Consider the following 14,811-nt stretch of genomic DNA (forward strand, 5'->3'; position numbering starts at 1 on the left):
AATACATGATATCTGACCACCATTACTGAGCACTTGAAGGGCTTCCTAATAGATTTCATAAGCAAGTCTTAATTTAAAAAAATGGAAGGTGTTTTGGTATTTGTGTTATGATATTTAAACTTGAAATTTATATTGTTAGAAAATATATTCACCAATATAACAGCTGTACATTTATGAGCCACACAATTTAAAAAACCTTAAAAATGATGAAAGCTACAAATTTTAATCAGTCTATAGTATATTTATTTTGTAACAAAATAGATAAAACCAAGTATTAAAGTATCCTATTGTTTGCATTTTATACATATTGATTATTATGCTGAAATCTGGTAATTTAACATTCAGTGAAAATAAATTTTATATTAATTGTTTTAAAAATGGCAAGCACATGATTAAGATAAACTTTCTGTTCATCAGAAAAAGAACTTGGGGAGTAGGTAACGGTATAGCAAATCCATTAAAACCTAGGTCTTCATCTTCTGTTTCTTGGACCACTCGGGTGCTTCCTTTTTGGTCTGTTAAAAAGAAAGAGAGAAAATTAAGTAAAATGTTTACTAGGAGGGCAAGAAAAGCAATTCATAGAACTCTGTACCAATATGCATTGGGGCTTTTTATGTAAGATTACAGTAAATAATCACTTTTCCTAATTCAGAAGGATACTTTAGGGACAAAGGTTTTATGTTTTGTAAGAAATAATCTCCCACCTGGTATGTCTGCAGAAAAAATACACATCTGTGATTTCTGGCTCAAAGCCTGTATTTAACATATTTTACAGAAGTGAGTATCAAATGAATTGTTTCTATTTTCAAAGAGAATTATAAAAAAAAAAATCAAGGACACAGCTTTTTTTTTTTATGTCTCATCTATCTATATATATGGACATTCATTCATTCGTTCAATAAATATTTATTAAATAATGACTAGATCCAAATCACTGTGCTTTGGATCTTCTGAATTGCTAAGTATTTACCACAGTACTTCTGGGGTTCACTGCTCAATCATCCCAGTGTACAAAGAGCTTGGCTGTACAGAGTAGTAACAAAAAGGCAAAGGAGGTAGACTTACAGAACAAAGTGTCCAGAACTCCTTATACAGGGCACTACATAGGCAGTCAAAACAGCTTACTATAATCGTGTAGCATTCGTTTATATATGACAATATGTTAAATATGAAGCTTACTGCTTTTCCACTTTCATCTGTTTAAAATTATAAAGGACTACATTCCTAAATATATATACATATATGTATGTAGGCACATAGGTAAGTATGATACTTATAAGTTTATGTTTTTTATAATTTTATGCCATAGTTGATACATAAAATGTTGGAAGTGACATCAGTGGTCAGCTCCTCTTGGCCTATCCACGCTCTTGGCCAGCTTCAATGACCACCAAATAAGCCAGCTTCAGTTACCACCAAATACCTCCCCTCTTCCTCGTATTGCCACCTTTATACCATAGTTCTAATCTGAGCTACAAATGCTTTTACATGGTGTTCCCCACAGGCAACTAAAATTCAGTATGTCAAAACGAACCCTCAATCATCCATATTCTTTCTTGGTAAATGGTACTAGACTTTGCTCAGTCACTTCAACCAGAAATGTTCTTTTCTTTTTCATCTTAGATTTCTCCTTCTTTTCACTTGCTACATCCATTTTAAATAGTCCCTACCTTTTACTGAATATCCTTTAAACTCCTCATTCTGTTCTTATCTTGACCCCATTGGCTTACCTTGGGCTCTTATCATTTCTGGCTTAATTCCTGCCAGAGTTTCCTAACTCTGATTTGGCTTTCTCTTCTACTCTGTTCAACTCATAGTCCACGATCTGTCCAAGCTTATCTTTCTAAAATGCAAGACTGCATTAAAACACTTCAGAGTTCTTTCTTGGAAAGAAAAGTCCAAAGTCCTTAGTATTAAAGGAGAAAGAAATTTCCATGATAGGGAAAGGCCAGGTGCTGTCTACCAAGAGAATTAATTCAAAGGTAGCTGAGCTGAATGCTAGTTTATTACTGGGTGATGAGAAATGTAATTGTCCTTTGGCCAGGAATGCCTGTTACTTTTGCCAGTCTTATTTAAAAAAATTTTAAACTAAGTCACAGACCATAAAGAAAAATCAGAGTAAAATCGGGGAGTTGCTTACTTCTCTTATAATCAGATTGAGAGGTTTGGGTGACTGAAGAAAGGTGAGTCAACAATAATCTAAGATTCTCACAATCACAGTCACAGAAAGACCAGTGTTTGTGAAATTGTAGGTCTCTTGAATTATACCTCAATAAAACTGGAAGGAAAGAAAACTGTAGCTTCTCAATCCATGGGTAAGGAAATCAATTTAAGACCAGATTTGAGAAAGAAAAAACATCACACAGACTAGAATACAAAATATCAGAGTACCTTGCCATTGTAGGGGTTAAATTGTGCTCTGAGAAACTGTGATCTTCACTAAGTCATGATGTAAAATGGTTTTCTTAATTGTGGCTCCTGGACAAAAAAAAAATATCTAAAAGCCAGTCTACACACCAAGTTACAGATCGTCCAGCTTACAGCAAAGGGTATACAGAATTTGTACATCTCCACTTTCTCAGTCAACTGATACTAAAAGTTGTATTACTACTATGTGTGTTTGGGAAGAAGCTAAATAAAACTTTTGATATTAAAAAGGAACCTTAAAACTCCAAAGGACAGTACAAGAATTCAATGGCAGATAGTTCTTCTATTCCTTTTATCTGTGTTGGTCCCTTGCAGACCACCCTCCCTCCAGTGCATTCTTCTTCAGATGTGTTAATGAAGTAGATTTGCCACAAGTGTACCTCTGTTCTGAGGATTAACTGCATTTCTACTTCCTAAATGGACTTTTCAGATCTTTGATTAAAATTAATTTTATAGCCTGCTCCCACAGGACTAATGCATGTTCCTATCCCTAGGTTACTGTGGGGGCACCTCACTTTCACTGTCATGTTTTAACTACTTCAACTTACAATACAGGGCCCCTTAGCATCTGGCCCACACTTCTCTAATCCTGTCTCTTGACACTATCCTACATCAACTAAATTATTTGTAGTTGAGATTGGTTTAATAGCACTCAATTGAGCACCTACTATGTGCCAGTTCCTTGTTTTAAGTGATGGGGATATAAAAATGAATTAAGACTTTGTGACAAAATCTGCTGGCTGCCTGGCCTATATCTACTTTCCCCTTCTTAATAAGAGAATTCTAATTTTATTACAAGAGTAAAGGGTTCACCCAAGTAAAAACTATATTAATCAACCTCCTTTGCTACTAAGAATGGCCATGTGACTAAGTTCTGGCCAATAGGATGTTGGTTAGAACTTACAGAAACGCTTTTAGGAGGGAGATGGTATAGTCCCCATTTCTGCTTCCTGCTTACGATGCAGATGTGATGGCTGAGGCTACAGCAAGCATATTGTGAATCTGAGGACAGAAGCCACACACCAAGGATGGTTGAAGAGAAAGGCAGAAGTAACTTAGTTCCCTGATGACTCCAAAGGGCCACATATTAGGCCTTTAATGCTTATCTGGAAGACTGAACAATTTGCTTAAGCCACTGAACTAGCAGTGGAAAACAATTCCTGGATATTGACACTTAACCTTTAAAAAGTTAGGGTTTATTTTCTTTCATGTTTATCTTAGCACTCAGGAAAGTGTCTGGCCCCAGTAACTACCCGAATGCCACACTTCCTTTGATGTTTGTGGCTTGAGCACAGTTCAGCACAGTGGTTAAAGAACAAGTTCTGGGATGAAACGGGCTTCATCCATTCATTTGCAAACCTGGGAAAGTTGATGACTTCTCAGTTATCTCTTGTGTAATCTATAATAATAAAAGCATAATATGCTAATTAGACCAGATGTCCTTCCGGACTGTGAGAGAAGCCTGGGTCCTGGGTACCAAAGGGAAGCCGGTGCCGGCAGCTGGGGGAAGGAAGGCCTACTCTTGCACAAATGTCGTGCATCGGGCCTCTAGTATGGAGATAATAAAAAATAATTGTGCTGGATATTCTGGGTACCCTCAGATCTATTCTCCATCCTTGTCCACCCGCTCTTGTGCCCAGGAGGCTGTCAGTGGTGTCTTCTAGTTTCTGAAATAGGTTTAGTCAATGGGCTTGTAGGTGGGAGGAGAAAGAAACTGTGATGTTTACTCCCGAGCTCCTCCTTTGCCTGGCCATGTTTAGCAGGGGCTAAATTCCTTTACAGGAGACCAAAGTTTCCATAAGAAGGCTCCGATCCCTCGCCTTGCACCTTGAGGCCTAGGAGTGACAATAGCGTCAGCTACTAGTCCTGAAATGTTCCCCCTCACGTGGTTTCCAGATGCTTGTCAACAGTCCCTTCAGAACGTGACATCTATTTGGTACGAGGACTTGTCTGATACAGTAACCTACATCAGAGGGTGTCGAGGGAATAAAATGAGCAAATGTATGCAGAAAGCACTTAGTCCCTAAGTGCTAACTATGAACAGTATTTCCCACTTAATGTTCTCTCTGCCTGAAGAGCTCGCTCCTATTTGTTTTTCAGGACTCAGCTCAAAAATCTCCTCCTCTAAGAAGCTTGCCCTGATACATCCAGGCTTCTTTTGGTGTTCCTTTTAAGAACTTAAAGCCTTCAATACTTAACTTGTTATATCATTCTTACAATTGTTTACTTGAATCAGTCACTCAATAAACTGTGTATTCCTTAGAGTCATAACATATTGTTCAATAAATGTTAGTTAAATGAATAGATTTATTTTTACTGTCATTTTAAAATCTAAGTGCTTTATATATTAATGACATACAATAATAAAGTATTTAGTGGCAGATCCCTATAATAGCCATAATTTTGACACTGAGTACAATTAGATTTTTGAATATTTAGTAATTCTTAGCCATACAAGAATGTGAGAATGTGGCAAAAATCTTTATATCCTTGTTGCCCAGAACAGTGCTTGGCACAAAGGAGGTGCTCGATAAACATTTTTTGAATAAATAAATGAATGAATGCTGTTTTGGTCTGCTATGACAGAAGCCTCACAGTTCTATATAAGTTTGGACATAAAGTCTCATGAGAGTCTACATTCAAGAGTTTCCCCTACATAATGTGAAAGAAAATGTTTCTACAGTAACACAACAATATGGTTCCAATAATCAGACAACCACCACCCTGCATGGCGGGCAGTGTTTATCATTCTCAGTAACACTGGGATTATTCAGTGGTAGTCACAATAACCAGTAAAACAGGGAAGTAGTATAGTCTGTTGTATGAATTAAAGTTCACTGATCTGCTCAATCTTTCTAGATAAACTTCTGCCTTCAGTCATAAGGCTGTCTGAAATTCAGGTGACCTGTTAATAGACTGTGTCACAGTGGTTTCTCATTTACATCAGTACCTACGTTTAATCACTGCTAAATTCAAATAAATTCCAACGCAGATAACAGTGATTTTGGAAAGTTGATTTCTTATTCTCATGAGATGCATATTCCTCATTTCTAAATATTCTATCAGTACGGCACTATCTACCCTAAGTTTCAGACACTGGACGCTTCTCAGCCTCTACCAGCTCTTGATTAGGACTGAGCAAGGGGCGTAAGTGAGATCACTGCTTGGCAAATTATGGCCCCTGGTCTGTCTGTGTTTGGATTGCCTGCTAAGAATGGATTTGACATTTAAAAAAAACAAAAACAAAGAAACAAACAGGATATGCAACAGAGATTGTATGTAGCTAACAAGCCTCAATAGTTACTGTCTAGATCTTTAAAGAAAAATTTGCCGACTCCTAATAGATGACTGTTTAATCAACTGGGCATAATAAATCAATTCATGTACACAATTAACTGGTTTTTATCTTGGTAATTCCACTCTTTAACCTATTTAAACAGTAGTGTTTCTTTAATGTTAGCATATTAAAAAGATTATCCTTCACACCCATAAGCTGGCACTTCATGTAACAATTTTGTTATTCTTCTTCAGTTATTTTTTTATTTTTTTAGAGAGGGAAGGGAGAGGGATAGGAGAGATAGAAACATTAATGATGAGAGAGAATCATTGATCAGCTGCCTCCTGCACGCCCCTTACTGGGGATCGAGTCCTGGGCATGTGCCCTGACTGGGGAATCGAACCTGTGACCTCGTGGTTTCTGGGTCGAAGCTCAATCGCTGGGCCATACTGGCTGGGCTAATTTTGCATTATCACCACATAGTCTTGATTTGACCATTTTACAGTATTATCTCTCAGTTTTCATAAGGACATAGCTGAACTCGTACCTCTTTTAAAACATTTTCTCTTATAAAAGAAATAAAGTTTATTGTAGAAAAATAGATAAGCGCAAAGAAGGAAATAAAACTACCCAATTAATACTTAATATTTTGATTCTTCTTCATTTCATTCTCACTGAATAACCTTATCTTTTCACTACGACTTATGTACCAGTTAGAGTCAGGATTTCAGGATATCAGAATCAAGTTACAACCTAAGGTCAGAAATATGGGAGGTCAGGGTCAGAAGAAATAGTTCATTGCTTAAAACAGAGAAGGATCAGCAAAACAGATCCCAGAGGGTGACAGGCTAGGTCTCTGGCTGTATCTTGTGGTTTTCATCCGACCCCATGTTTCCCATTAACATCTACGTCTTCCATCTGCTTTCTTCCTATAGATTGTAAAATAAGGGACACATCAGAGTGTCTGTCATAATCACAGCCAACTTTCTAAGAAAATCTTGCCTGGCAATGATCCTTGTGAATAAACAGCCCTGGGCAGCTTTATTTGGTGCCATGTGACCCCTGCTCACTATAATGGCAGCCATTCAGTAGGCTGGCTAATACCCGTCACAAGTCTGGCCACAAAGTATATCACCCAACAAGGGTGAGCTGTGCCAATTAGATTCTTGCTCCAGGAAAATACAGGGAGGACTAGGTGTTAAGAGAGTAGATGTGGGAAGGTACACAGAAACGTCTCAGGAGAAGGAGCCATGAGCAAGTTAATGAGGAAGTGGAAAATACAAATAACCAGAAACTGAGAGAGAAACAAAAAGAAGCTGATGTATCATTAGAGGAAAAGATCCACAGATGCAGCTGCAGAAATTCGTATAGCTGCCTTGTATCCAGGCTGGTAAACTGAGGCTGCCTGTTTTCTCCATCCTGTCAGCTTGGTCTCCATTATTGTCATATAGATTCGTACAACAGTTACCCTTATTTACTCTAGATTGTAACTCTGTCCTTTTAAAAATTTTAATTACAAAACATTTTTATTGCCGAACCGGTTTGGCTCAGTGACTAGAGCATCGGCTTGCGGACTGAAGGGTCCCAGGTTCGATTCCGGTCAAGGGCATGTACCTTGTTTGTGGGCGCATCCGCAGTAGGAGGTGTGCAGGAGGCAGCTGATTGATGTTTCTCTCGCATCGATGTTTCTAACTCTCTATCCCTCTCCCTTCCTCTCTGTAAAATACCAATGAAATATATTTAAAAAAAAAAAAAAACTTAAAAAAATTTTTTTTATTGATTTCAGAGAGGGGGAGAGAGATAGAAACATCAATGTTGAGAAAGAATCACTGATTGGCTGCCTCCTGTATGCCCCCTACAGCAAGCATGTCAAACTAGCGGCCCATGCGGCCCACAATGAATATTTTTGCGGCCCAGCCAATATAACGGTATGTAAGAGGCGTTTTGATAAAAATTTCATAACTTGATTTTTACAATATCTTGTTATACATAATTATTAATAAGGAACTACAGCCTAACCGGTTTGGCTCAGTGGATAGAGCATCGGCCTGCGAACCAAGGGGTCCCAGGTTCAGTTCTGGTCAAGGGCATGTACCTTGGTTGTGGGCACATCCCCAGTGGGGAGTGTGCAGGAGGCAGCTGATTGATGTTTCTCTCTCATCAATGTTTCTAACTCTCTATCCCTCTCCCTTCCTCTCTGTGAAAAAATCAATAAAATATATATTAAAACAAAATAAGGAACTACAGTGTTCGTTAATGACTGATTACTATAATCATGTTGCATTCATTTTCCTTATGCGCCTTACGCGCAGGCGCACCATTTCTCACCACTAATACTAGCAGCGAATATTTTAGCAGCCGATTGCCACACCATTAGTCTTGGACTGACTTGTTTGGTGTTTGCAACAGGAAATATTTCGCTTTCGGAGAAAAAGAAAAATAGGTATATTTGCGTTATGCTTATTAATTTGTGTAGCTATTCAGTGTCTGGTAAGTTAATGTTCAAGAAAAAAATATCAATTTTTATGAAAATGTTCTATTATTTTATGTTAACAATTACTCATTTATTTCAGCCCTTTGTAGTCAGCATGTCTCTATCAAAATAAACCTATGTATCTTTGAAAATTGAAGCTTTCGTTTTTTTTGCAGCACATATAAACTTAAACCTTGTTTATTGGCCCGTGTTAGCCTTTGAGTTTGACATGCTTGCCCTACAGGGATCAAGCCCACAACCCAGGCATATGCCCTGACAGGGAATCGAACCATGACCTCTTGGTTCATAGGTCTATACTCAACCATTGAGCCACTGTGGCTGGCCACTTCTTTTTTACTTTAAAAGTTTGAAATATGTAATCACCTCATTGATCTTGAGTAGCATTATCTGAATGTATAATGAAAGAGCTTAGATCAGAAGCTCCCATACTTGACTGATTATTATAATCATCTAGGGAGTTTAAAAAGAATAAGATTCTGAGGACTCACTAAATCAGAATATCACAGTTAAAATCTGGTTTCAAGTCTCTATGTTCAGATGGCAAATATATTTCTTCTGAGAAATTAAAGCATGCATGGGAAACCATGCTAAAGTACAGTGTAATATTTAATAATGTTACTATTTTGATTCTATTGCCTTTCTGTCGTTATTCCTACTATTTGTTAAAACATCACTTTCAAATTGTTCTAATTTCTTATTCTTTAACTAATTTCTGTGCATATACATTTCTACCTAATATAAGCATTCCATTTAATGTTAATATGATTATTTTCATACTTTATGAGGAAACAGAAAGATATACTGTTTTACAAATAAAAGGTGCTGGATGATACTTTGCATCCCTTTTATTCTTTAAAAAAATGTATTTTTTCTAAATTAATTTCAGAGAGTAAGGGAGAGACAGACAGAAACATCAATGACAAGAGAGAATCATCGATCGGCTGCCTCTTGCACGCCCCACACTGTGGATGGAGCCCACAACCGGGCCATGTGCCCTGACTGGGAATAGAACTCTGACCTCCTGGTTCATAGGTCAATGCTCAACCACTGGCCCACACTGGCTGGGCAATTCTTATATAAAATAAACATTTACAAACATGTCTTCCTGATTCCCCTATAATTAGTCCCTGGAGACTTAAAGAGGTAAATTTGAGATTAAGGTTAATTTCTGGGCAAGTCCAACATATTAACTAGAACTATAAAACCTAATTACTAGCTATAAGATAGGATATATAAATATCCTATTGAAGCTTCCCTTTTCTGAATATGTATACCAGTTATACAGATATTTCTAGGCCCTTTCATTAAACTACTAAAATTAGTTTAAAACCAATATGAACAAGAGGCAAAGAGATTTAAGTAAAATGTATTTAGTGAAAAATAGAGATTAAAATTTTAAGTTGTTTTTTCTTTTTGTACTTACAAAGAGTGTTGGTTTGGGTATAAATATATTATCTTCATGTTCTCTAGGCACATTCAAAATCTTTGATTTTTGATTTTCTGTCACATTTTTTGATTCCGTTTTAGTAAGAAGTAACCTGTCCTCAGAACACTGACTGCGCATATTAGTGAGAATCTGCTTCATTGCCGCCAATTCCTGTTGATATATGAAAATAGAAGAAAACAGCAAGTATGATTTCAGCACATCTATAATAATAAAAGCGTAATATGCTAATTAGACCAGACGTCCTCTGGACACCTTTCCAGACAACCTTCTGGACGAAGCTGGGGCTGCGAGGGAAGCCCGGGTCCCAGGTGTCAGAGGAAAGCCGGTGCCAGCAGCCAGGGGAAGGCCTACTCTTGCACGAATTTCATGCATTGGGCCTCTAGTAGACTAATAAGGATGGACATTAAAACTTATTTTTACACATATGTAATACCTTAATCAATAAATTAAAGATTAAAAAAAAAAAAACAAAAACCCGCCTCCCCCCAACAAAACACTTATTTTTATTCTTGGAGTAGAAACAGTTGAAACAATTATACTATACTAGAGGCCTGGTGCACAAAAATTTGTACACTCGGGGGGTAGGGGGGCCCTCAGCCCGGCCTGTGCCCTCTTGCAGTCTGGGACCCCTCGGGAGATAACGACCTGCTGGCTTAGGCCTGCTCCTGGGTGGCAGAGGGCAGGCCCAATCCCTAGGTGCAGCCCCTGGTCAGGCTCAGAGCAGGGCCGATTGGGGGTTTGGGGCACCGCCCCCTGTCACACTCAAGGCAAGGTTGATGAGGAGGTTGCGGCGCCACCCCCTGTCATGCACAGAGCAGGGCCAATCAGGGGGTTGGGGCGCTGCCACCTGTCACTCACAGAGCAGGGCCCATCAGGCCGATTGGGGCTCCGTACCGTCACACACAGAGCAGGGCGGATTAGGTGGTTGGGGCGCCGCACCCTGCCACACTCAGGGCAGGGCCGATGGGGAGGTTATGGCTCTACCCCGTCACACACAGAGCAGGGCCCATGGGGGGCGGTTGGGGCTCAGCTCTCTATCACCCACAGAGCAGGGCCGATCAGGGGGTTGGGGCGCTGCCACTGTCACACTCAGGGCAGGGCCGATCAGGGGGTTGGGGAGCTCCCCCCTATCAGGCACAGAGCAGGGCCGATCAGGGGGTTGGGGCGCCTTCCCCTGTCACAAACAGAGCAGGGCAGATAGGGAGGTTGTGGCCCCGCCCCCTGTCACACACAGAGCCGCAGGGCGATCAGGGGGTTTGGACGCTGCCCCCTGTCACACTGCTCCAGGGGCCAGGAGGCCTCGTGGCTCCGCTGATCCCGGTGCTGGGAGGCATATTACCCTTTTACTATATAGGATAGAGGCCTGGTGCATGGGTGGGGGCCGGCTGGTTTGCCCTGAAGGGTGTCCTGGATTAGGGTGGGGGTCCCGCTTGGGTGCCTGGCCAGTCTGGGTGAGGGGCTGAGGGCTGTTTTCAGGCTGACGGGTGACTGAAGCTCCCAACCGCTCCTTTTTTCCTTTTTTTTTTTTATTCTTGGATTTATGGCTGTCACTGGAGCTGAGAGCCCGCTTTAGCTGTGAGACCTCACTGCTGAAAGCAGGTTTCTGGCTTTGTTTACTTTCTGTATTTGAAACTTTGTTGCGACTCCAGCTCTGAGATCCCGGCTGACTGAAAACAGGTTTCTGGGGTTTTGTTTAGCTTCTATATTTGTAACAATGTTTCTTAGCAGCTCAGAGCCAAGCAGTGGCAGGCGGGGAACATTGGAGTCCGGGGAACACTGGAGTCCTCCATCACTGAAGCAAGCAAGCCTCCTGTTCGTGTCAGTAGCCTGGCTGCCGGCCACCATCTTGGCTGGCAGTTAATTTGCATATCGCCCTGATTAGCCAATGGGAAGGGTAGCGGACGTACGCTAATTACCATGTTTCTCTTTTATTAGATAGGATAAAATAGCATATTAATGAACAATAGGATACATGACACACATGGTCACTGATAGTTTTAGTATGATAAACAATAAATGTCATCCCATAGTCCAATGGTTGTTACATTTTTGTGCTCATTGGAGTCACCCATGGAGCTTCAAAAATGACTGAAGCCTGTGTCTCACTCCCAGAGATTGTAAAATAATTGGGTTGGGGAGTGACCTCAGCATTGAACATTTTAAAAGATCTCTAGGTGATTCTAAGGACAGATAAATTTGGGAACCATTGGCATAGTTACATTCCACTATAATTTTTCTACATGTTTGTTGAGTAAATTATTTAGGCATTTAACTTTTTCTACTAGTAAACTATACAATTTCCTTCTGAAATCTTATATGAAGATGGGAGGGAATAAAAGAGTCCAATTTTTTTTTTAAATATATTTTATTGATTTTTTACAGAGAGGAAGGGAGAGAGATAGAGAGTTAGAAACATCGATGAGAGAGAAACATCGATCAGCTGCCTCCTGCACATCTCCTACTGGGGATATGCCCGCAACCCAGGTACATGCCCTTGACAGGAATCGAACCTGGGACCTTTCAGTCCGCAGGCCGACGCTCTATCCACTGAGCCAAACCAGTTTCGGCCAAATTTTTTTTCTTGCTTACTAATCAGCAGCCCAAATAATAAGTTGAAAACATCTTCAGAATGTAACCATGTTATTCCCTATTGTCTTACAAATGAAAAATGGAGGTAGCTTTACCCAGTTGCTGTTTGGACTAAGAATTATTATCTGAACTTGTTAAGGAACTCAGGTAAAAAATTTTCACTCATTCCCTCTTCCAAGTCTATTTTGTCTTTTATTTTTCTCTATAGTCGAACTTTTAGCACCTAACATTACTTAGTGGATATTTATGATTAATCACTAAATTGATCCAATCAAACACAAGCATATGGACAGAGGACAGAATAAACTCTCCTTTATTATATGTAGAACAGTGGGAGGCTGTTTATTTCATCTTCATGCCAAGACACAAACTTACGGTGATAGAAAGATGTTCTGCTCCCTTTTACTAATCTGTTTATAGACATCAGCTCTGTGTCAGAGCAAGTTCCCACAGGCCTTTTTTTCTTTCTGGCTGTCATTAGTTCTATTTAGAACCATCTAGCTTGAGTGGGTATTTAAAAACAGAGCTGTTGAGTTTAAGCCACGGAGCTTAATAAATCTTAGGGCCAAGCGAGGAGCTGGAAGAAATGGCACTGGAATCTTCTTTCTCCTTTTGCAGTACTGGGGTTGGCTAGGCCAATGCAAATGAGGATGGCTACATCTCAGACTTGGCCAATATTTGAGCCTTTTGAAGGCTCTTTTTGCTTTCAAGAGTATGTTATTTCATTTATATGCTCCCCTGGAGTGAAGTGAATGATCACTGATTTCCAGTAATGTTAAACATCCCTGGTATTATGGCAGCTTTCAGCTCCTGTTCTACTTACTACAAGAAGTAGAAGGGAAAGGGAGATGACAGTCTCTCAGCACATCCAAAGAAAATTTCTACCTGAAACAACCTCCCTTTAGTGGCCATAACTTTTTTTTTTTTTTTTTTTTTAATCTTGGTATGAAAGTTTTAAAAAAGGAAAAGATTATTTCCCCTCTACCTACCTCTAGTCTACAGATAAATAAGGAAAAGGGGATCATACTTGCAGGGGGGAGAGGGGAGGCAATGAGCACGAGGAAGAAGAAAAGGAAGAAGTTGCATGTGTGCTAGGCAAAGGGTTTGACCCCTAAGTGCCCTAGAGAAGACCATCTTTTGTTTCTCTTTGGCTTCCCTCTGCTACTGGTATAGGAACAGTTATAGGAAAGAGATGGTCCCTGAAGTAGGAGACAGAAGAGAAATCAAATGTCTTTACTTTATCCAGACGAGGATCACCCAAACTTAGGGTGCTGTCAAAGCACTGTTTTTTTGTTTTTTTTTTAATATATTTTTATTGATTTCAGAGAGGAAGGGAAAGGGAGAGAGAGATATAAACATTAATGATGAGAGAGAATCATCGATTGGCTACCTTCCGCATGTCACCCACTGGGGATTGAGCCAGCAACCTGGGCATGTGCCCTGACTGGGTATCGAACCCTGACCTCCTGGTTCATGGGTCTACGCTGAACCACCGAGCCACCCTAGCCAGGCTCAAGGCACTACTTTCGTTCACTGATAGTATTAAACAGCGCTAGCATGGTTTGTGAAACCCAGGTAAGGAACCTTTCAAAAGCAACAAGTTTCTGTAAGATTCCTGTTCGGGTAATACAATGGGTACGAAAATAAAATGTAGAACAATCTTGTTCAGTTTTACTATGTTTGATCATATAGATCATCCCTTTCATATTAATGGTAAATTTGAGAACAGAAAATTCCACTTTAACATCAAATAGATCAAACAGTATCCAAAATACCATCATCTACTGAACACACAGAAAGCCAAGCACATGTAGTGGAAATATGTTAGTACTGGGTGAGAAGTCAAAGACACAGCCATTCCTGACTCTATTATTAATTGTGTAAATACAGACAATCTACTCTGGTTCAATGAGCTTCAGTTTTCTAATTGATAAAATGTATGCTTGTGTTACCTTTTTGGATTTTTGCCAGACTGATAAGTTTTTGTATATGTTTGTTTTGCGTTTCTTCTACTGTGAGGTTGAACAGCTTTTCATATATATAAGGATATTTCCTTTTCTACTGGGTGATTGGTCATTTTCTTACACTTTTCAAGGAGCTCTTTATATGTTAGAGATATCAGCCCTTTGTAACATGAATGGCACTTTTTTTCAATTAATTTTTATTTGACTTTATTTACACTTTTTTTTTTTTTGCTATGCACTTTCTGATTCTGATGTAGCTGAATATGTCAGTTTCCAACTTTATAGCCTTTTCCATGGTTCTTCTTCAATTTTCCTCAAGTTATTTTTATGGTTTATTTTTCTTTTCTTTTTCAAACATTTAGATCTTTGATCTGTTTCAAGTTTATCCTGGGCTCTGGTGATAAGTATGGTGGATTGAACATCTTTTCCCCCATGGCTATTCTGTAATAACAACATTAGGTACTGCATAGACAAATTTTTCCTCACTGATTTGAGATGCTAACTTTACCATATACTAAACAACCATAAATGTATCGTTTATTTCTGGAGTTTTTTTTTTTTTTAAATATATTTTATTGATTTTTTACAGAGAGGAAGGGAGAGAGATAGAGAA

The 14,811-nt window shown here is 39.3% G+C and overlaps 1 protein-coding gene across 4 annotated transcripts in view; it reads right to left on the reverse strand.

Annotated features, from left to right (window-relative positions):
- Positions 1-226: 226 nt before the first annotated feature.
- Positions 227-14,811, reverse strand: part of PIBF1 (progesterone immunomodulatory binding factor 1) — a 235,728-nt gene continuing 221,143 nt past the window's right edge. The window contains exons 17-18 of one of the 4 annotated variants that reach the window (XM_036301811.1): positions 9,622-9,795; positions 227-515 (exon numbers count right to left, since the gene is read on the reverse strand). In XM_036301811.1, coding sequence (XP_036157704.1) covers positions 465-515; positions 9,622-9,795 — 225 coding nt within the window. In that variant the 3' untranslated portion in view covers positions 227-464. Of the gene's footprint in view, positions 516-2,424; positions 2,479-3,751; positions 3,827-9,621; positions 9,796-14,811 lie in introns of those variants that run through there. The other 3 variants (XM_036301812.1, XM_036301810.1, XR_004966411.1) reach the window with 3 other exon arrangements.

This window comes from Myotis myotis, unplaced genomic scaffold (assembly GCF_014108235.1).
Source record: "Myotis myotis isolate mMyoMyo1 unplaced genomic scaffold, mMyoMyo1.p scaffold_m19_p_3, whole genome shotgun sequence".
NCBI classification, from domain to species: Eukaryota; Metazoa; Chordata; class Mammalia; order Chiroptera; family Vespertilionidae; genus Myotis; species Myotis myotis.